The 7,111-nt window shown below is 49.3% G+C and overlaps 2 protein-coding genes across 2 annotated transcripts; both read left to right on the forward strand.

Annotated features, from left to right (window-relative positions):
• The first annotated feature begins 1,262 nt into the window (after window positions 1-1,262).
• LOC135491065 (uncharacterized) lies at window positions 1,263-1,940 on the forward strand. The gene has a single exon (XM_064776711.1). It carries the CDS (start codon window positions 1,263-1,265, stop codon window positions 1,938-1,940), a length of 678 nt encoding a protein of 225 aa, XP_064632781.1.
• Window positions 1,941-3,039: 1,099 nt separating this feature from the next.
• Window positions 3,040-6,189, forward strand: LOC135491067 (uncharacterized). The gene has a single exon (XM_064776712.1). It carries the CDS (start codon window positions 3,040-3,042, stop codon window positions 6,187-6,189), a length of 3,150 nt encoding a protein of 1,049 aa, XP_064632782.1.
• Window positions 6,190-7,111: the final 922 nt, after the last annotated feature.

Here is a 7,111-nt window from a genome sequence, read left to right on the forward strand (position 1 = left end):
GATTGGTAAGGAATCGAACAAGATGTCGAACGCCGTACAAGAAGTTCGCAGAAGTGAACGTAAGCCAGTGCCCCGGAGTGGACCTGACCAACAGGACATCCTAAGAGAGGAATGGGTGCAAGTAGGACGGGAAAGAGGCGGACATGCGGCCAATGTCTCGAAACTGTACGGCCAGTTTCGCAAAGCTTCTGATAACCGAGAAGCCCCGATAAGAGACCTCGAGCCCCATCTCAAGAAGCTGGAAGATGCCTGCAGCCGATTTCAGGTGGTTCACGACCGTTATGAAGAGCTTTCAGCTACAGTTGCGCCAGCCAGATTGGATCTTTGCAAGACCCATTTCCAAGACGTGTGTAATTTGCTGGGTGAGGCGCGTGCCAGATTCAAATATTTAGCAGATTTGTCACGCCTCCACGAAGGTCAACCTCAAGATGAAGATACAAGAGAGGATGGTGAAATAACGCCAGATGACAGCGTGTCTCAAGCGGGATCCAGAGTTTCCTCGAAAGCCAGCAGATCGAGCAGAGCTTCAAGCACGTTGGCAAAGGCCGCAGCTAAGAAGAGCCGTGCTTGCCGCCAAGTTGCGACTACAAGATGAAATGAACAAGAAGCAGCTAGAGATCAAGCGGCAGACGATGGAAGTGGAGAGAATGAAGATTGAGGCAGAACTTGAGATGGCAACGATTGAAGAAGAGACGCTCACTGAGTACGTGGAAAAGCGCTCCGTCCGAGGATCTACAGCAGCGTCCGTCCGAGGATCTACAGCAGCGTCACGCACCTCCAAAGCCATCATTCCTGAGACGACCCCCAAACAGTCGACTACCATGAGAGAGGGACCACCTCAGGATTTTGTCACATCGACAGCAGCCTGTTCCGGAGATTCGAATCCGCAATTCCCAGATTGGTCCCCAATTAGGCATCAAGCACCAAAGGCGTCAAGACAAGCGCCTATACAACAAGACGTCCCTCAGAATCAACAACCAGAAAGGGATGTGGCCTACAGCACCGACCCAGCTACAGCTCCAGGGATGCAGCCGTGGCCAGCCACGATGCCACAGTCAACAGCAGCTGACCACTATGCAGCCCCACCGGTGTTGTCAACCAGTTTCCAGCCATGGCCAGCCACGACCTATGTCCCAGTCCATTATGCAGCGCCACCCGTGATGACCACCAGTTATCAACCGAATCAGTCTGCCATCAGCGAATTTCAGATGCAAGCCCAGAGACAACTCTTCGACGCGATGTGACTTCCAAAGCCAAAGATCATGTCATTTGATGGGGACTGCCTGATGTACCACGCCTTTTTGAACTCCTTTGACTGCACCATTCATCATTCTACGGTGGCCGATGCTGACAAGCACAACTGTCTCCTTGAGTACTGTACCGGGAAGGCCGCGAGAGTAATTCAACCATGCGCCTTGATGTCGTCGCCAACACAAGGTTACCTCAAGGCCAGAGAGCTTTTGAAGAAGCGGTTTGGAGATCCACATGCCATCGCCAAAGCATGGATAGCCAAGATCGTGGATGGGCAACCCGTTAAGCCAAACAACGGTGAATCTCTCCGGGAATTCGCAGATGATGTAACCAGCTGTTTAGAGCCGCTGCGAGCTATGAATAAGCTGAATGAAATCGACTCGCAAGACAGAATGGTGAAGGTGGTGTCGCGGTTGCCAGTATATCTTCAAAGCCGATGGAGAAAGAAAGCCTTTGAAAGCAAGGACAGCAAGGACAGATATCCGACCTTTGAAGAGCTGAGCCGGTTCCTGGACAGAGTGGCGGACGAAGCTTGCGATCCCGTATTCGGAAAGATCGATGTCCAGAGACCAAAGAAAGGCATGAAATTAAGACCTACAGGAAGGGCGCCAGCAATTTCAACGTTCGAGCTGAAGAAAGCAAGGCCAATCATGCCAGTGCTACGTTCAAGTCAACTAAATCTACGGTAGCCGAGAAGTACGAAACCAAGAAGATCCAGTGTAACATCTGCAGTGGTGAGCACAGAATGAAGGATTGCCGACAGTTCAAGTCTACGACACCTACCAAACGACTAGAGATCGTCAGAGAGAAGAAACTGTGTTTCAACTGCCTAGATCATTCGAATCACAGCTACAGAAAATGCCGGAAGAATGACGGATGTTCCGTTCAAGACTGCTCCAAGAAACATTCAAGTCTCCTCCATGACGCACTGTCAACTCCTGACAGGAAACAAGATGCTGTCAAGAAACCTGAAGAGGTCAAGAAAAAAGACGAAGTCAAAACTGGCTGTGTTTGTGGTCCTGCTGCCTTTTCCAAGACCACCCGAATAGCCTTGCCAATCGTGACCGTGTATGTCCGGGGAAAAGACCAAGACAAGTTTATGAAGACGCAAGCGCTACTTGACACAGGGAGCAATAGAACATTCTGTTCTGAAAGTTTGGCGAATGATCTGCAGCTAAAAGGGCAGAAGACCAAGTTATTTTTAGAAACCCTTGGAGAAGACCAACAGTCAAGTGTCATCGAGTTGCAGCTTGAAGCCTCATCCAACCCGTCTGGAAAGGGAAGACTGACGCAGCTGCCCAGAGTATACGCACTGAAAACGTTTCCGAAGTTGACTCAGAAGCTGGCTCACACAGACATCGAGGAATGGCGCCATCTACGAGACTTGAAGATAACTAACAGCACTGAAGACAACATTGGTCTACTCATTGGTCAAGATGTGCCAGCAGCACTTAGACCGTTAGAGATCAGCCGTGGAGGGGATGACGAGCCCTATGCTACGCGATCAGTGTTTGGATGGTGTTTGAATGGCCCGATATCAAGTCCAGCTGAAGAAATCGCCAGCAGCAATTTCGTCCGAACTGGTTGTGACAGCGCAGAGCTCAAGTTGAACAGTTCTGGAAGATTGATGGAGGCCCGCCGATTTTAGCAAAATCGAGACCTCATCCCTCCCGCGAAGACCAAAGGGCACTCCAGATATGGGATCAGTCATGCTGCCAGCAAGATGGTCATTACAACCTAGACATTCCGTTCAGAGATGATCAGCCGAGATTGCCGAACAATAGACGGATGGCCGAGAGAAGACTCCACAGCCTGGGGATAAAACTTTCAAAAGATCCTCAACTCCATGAGAAATACAAGGCCGGAATTCAAGACTTGTTGAACAAGGGATTCGCAGAGATGGCCCCCGAAGAAGCAGCCCAGGATGGTGTTGAATGGTATTTGCCGCACCACAACGTCGTAAACCCAAGCAAGCCAGAAAAGTTTCGCATCGTTTTCGACTGCTCAGCTGAATATGCAGGAACGTCTCTCAATAAAGAAGTCCTTCAAGGCCCAGACTTAACAAATGGATTGGTCGGTGTCCTCTTACGATTCCGGGAAAGACCTGTCGCTGTTATGGGAGATGTTGAAGCCATGTTCCATCAACTGAGAGTTACTGAGAAACACCGCAACACTTTGAGATTTTTATGGTGGAGTGACGGAGAAGTTGGCGCCAAAGTTCAAGTCTACAGAATGACGTCACATCTATTCGGCGGGATATGGTGTCCGAGTGTTGCTGGTTATGGTTTAAGACGAACGGCAGACGACAACTCACCTGATTTCGCTTCGGAGATAGTCGAGACAGTGAAGCGAGATACGTACGTTGATGACAACCTTTCATCCCACAACTCTACAGATGAGGCCTTCAAGACAGTACAGGGTGTAACAGAATTGGTAGCCAAGGGTGGTTTCCACATGCGAGGATGGTGTTCCAATGATAAGTCAGTGATGAAGGCGATTCCAGCAGATGAGCGGGCCAAGGACATGAAGACCATTGACCTTGACAGAGACACACTTCCTGTTGAGAGAGCATTGGCCACCCACTGGGACACAGAAACAGACATGATTGGTGTCAGCATTCGTCAGAGAGACCCAGTCTACACAAGAAGAGGACTGCTGCGAATCACCAGTTCCGTGTATGACCCTCTCGGGTTAGTCTGTCCTTTCGTCTTACGAGCTAAGATGATATTCCAAGATGAATGCAAGCGCCACCTTGGATGGGACGAAGAAATGACTGCCGAAAATACCAAGAGATTCAACAAATGGTTGGGTGACCTACCAAGACTCAAAGACCTGAAGATTCCGAGATGCATTCAGCCGAAAGACCATGGTGAAATCGTGGAAGCCAGCTTACATCATTTTTCCGATGGTTCAGCCACAGCCTATGGTGCCAGCAGCTATTTGAGAACCGTCAACAGGCAGGGAGGCATCCACTGTACGCTAGTCCTGGCCAAGGCAAGATTAGCTCCGCTTTCAACCATGACGATCCCGAGACTAGAGCTTTCAGCCGCCGTGACTGCAGTACAATTAGACGCCCAGCTGAGAAGGGAGATGACTCTGCCTTTACAGCCATCAATGTTTTGGACAGACAGCACCACGGTTCTGCATTACATCAGGAACACGACAAAACGCTTCCAGACGTTTGTAGCCAACAGGATTGCCGTTATCCATGACGGAACTACCCCAGGACAGTGGAAATACGTGCCTACCAAGCAGAATCCCGCTGATTACGCCTTAAGGGGTATGAGCGCCAAAGCAATCCTCAGCGACATGAAGTGGAGCCAAGGACCAGATTTTCTCAAGGCATCCAAAGATATGTGGCCGGAGATTCCCATCGACAGCTCTGGTGATCAGCTAGAGAATGACAGCGAAGTCAAGAAAGATGTCGCCACCTGTGCAGCCCAGTTAAAGGAAGACAACCCCACAGAAAGGCTGCTGACCCATTACTCCGACTGGTACAGGGTTCGTAAAGCCATCGCATGGTACCGCCGATTCTGCCACTGGTTGAGGAATAACAAGCCCAGGATGGACCGATTGCTGAAAGTTGAAGAAATACAGTCAGCAGAGACCGCCATCATCAGATACGTACAGAACGTCACGTACGCCACCGAGATTAGCGACTTGAAGACCGGGAAGCCGATCGCCAAGACAAGCAAGGTATACGATTTGGAGCCATTCTGCGACGAGGACGGTCTCCTAAAAGTCAAGGGACGATTGAGCCGAGCAAGGATATCCGAGACAGCCAAGCATCCCACCATTGTTCCCAGAAATCATCACCTGACAGAGCTGTTGGTTCGTCACATCCATGACTGGAACTCGCACAGTGGAAGGGAGTACGTCATGGCTGCTCTCCGCGAGAAGTACTGGATACCGAAGGCACGCCCTCTCGTCAAGTACGTACTGCGAAGATGCGTCCTGTGCCAGCGTTTAAAGGGCGCACTGCAATCACAAAGAATGGCTGATCTGCCGTCGGACAGAGTCACCCACGCTGATTCCCCTTGGAACGTCACGGGAATCGACGTTTTCGGTCCTTACTATGTGAAGAAGGGCAGGAAGACAGAGAAACGTTACGGCTGCATTTTTACGTGCCTGACTATGAGAGCCATCCACCTCGAGAAGCTGTGCAGCCAAGAAGCCGATTCGTTTGTCAACGCACTGATCCGATTCATCGCCAGAAGATCGAAGCCCAGATGCATCCGGAGCGACAATGGAACCAATTTTCGACTTGGTTGTAAAGAGATTCGAAACGCTATCCGGGAGTGGAACGACAACCACAAGACCAGAGAAGACCTGCTGATACGTGGGATTGAGTGGGACTTCAATCCACCTGCTGCATCCCACATGGGCGGAGTGTGGGAAAGACAGATATGTACGGTCCGAGCAGCGCTGAATGCCATACTTCGTGGTCAAGTCCTTGATGACGAACGATTGGATACGTTGTTTGCTGAAGTCGAGAATGTTGTAAATAACCGCCCTCTGACGCCCGTATCGGAAGATCCAACTGACCTGCAAGCTCTAACGCCGAACGATCTTCTACGTCCAGGCAAGGGATTTACGTCACCACCGGGTGAATTTAGCAGACAAGACGTATACGGGAGACGTTGGCGACACGTGCAGTACCTCGTAAATGAATTTTGGAAACGATGGACCAAGGAATATCTGCCCACCCTGACACGTTCAAAGTGGATTACCGAAAGACGAAATATTCGGGTCGGAGACATTGTTATCGTGCTAGACAAGTCCCAACATAGGTTGTACTGGCCACTCGGTCGCGTAAAGCAAGTGTTTCCTGACAAGGACGGAGTTGTACGATTCGTTGAACTGAAAACTCGGAATATGGACAGTATGCGGCGACCGATCCACAAACTCGTTTTGTTAGAGGCCGCACAAGAGGATTAGCGGGAACATTTGGATTACCGTCGATAAAGGACTCATTATCACTTGGAGTATCGATCTGTTTTGGATAGTTCTACTGTTTGACATTTCTATTGGATTATTGGTTCGCATTTTTGGACTATCAGATATTTGGCTTCATGCCTTAAGAGACGATGTGAGATTTTGGACTCTTATTTTGGGTTACATTGGAAATTCTAGATAAGGAATATAAGTATTTCAAGGGGCTTAGGTTGAAGATATTAAGTAGGATTGTTTGCCTAGTTACGCTTTAATATGCGATACTGTAAATACTCCCTTATAAGCTCGTATTTGGGGGGCGGTAATGTTGCGGCCAAAGTTGCCTTTTATTGTAACTAGGCTCTCAGTAACCAATTTAGTAACTTGTTGTTGTTGACGCAGCTCGCCCAGCAACTGCGTCGGGACCCCCCACGTTGGAATGTTAATTGACGTCATAAGCGCGTTGGAATGCGCTTTGTATGTGCTAATTGGTTGGGTGGCAACTTGTTTGTAAGTTCGGATTGTATAAAAGGGGGTCCCTGGCTGATGAGAGTCAGTCGCTCACAGGAGCTTGAGGGTTACGCTTGGTAATACCCCAGGAGTTCAGCTCGTTGAAATTCTGCTGTATGTAGTCAACGCAGTTGTAACAGGGACTTTGAGTTGATAGTGACGGGAGCTATGCCCGAAACGCCAGTGTATCAAATAAAGGTATATTAAACTTCCGAAGATCTGTTTAATCAAGAGTTGTTACAATTCCTGATAAGCATCTCAATATTCAACCCTGAATCAAGTTAATCCAAGCACGAGTACCCCTCACAGGCCAAGCAATGAATCAGATCGAACCCAACTTCGGCCCCTGAGAACACCTGACTATAGCTACAGTACACGTGCACCAAATGAGAAACCAATGGTCACTACAGTTTATAAA

This window comes from Lineus longissimus, chromosome 7 (genome assembly GCF_910592395.1).
Source record: "Lineus longissimus chromosome 7, tnLinLong1.2, whole genome shotgun sequence".
Taxonomy (NCBI): Eukaryota; Metazoa; Nemertea; class Pilidiophora; order Heteronemertea; family Lineidae; genus Lineus; species Lineus longissimus.

What these genes read in the sequence shown, in the direction of transcription:
- LOC135491067 (XM_064776712.1), top strand. Translation starts at nt 3,040, where the DNA reads ATGGCCGAGAGAAGACTCCACAGCCTGGGGATAAAACTTTCAAAAGAT.
- LOC135491065 (XM_064776711.1), top strand. Translation starts at nt 1,263, where the DNA reads ATGTCATTTGATGGGGACTGCCTGATGTACCACGCCTTTTTGAACTCC.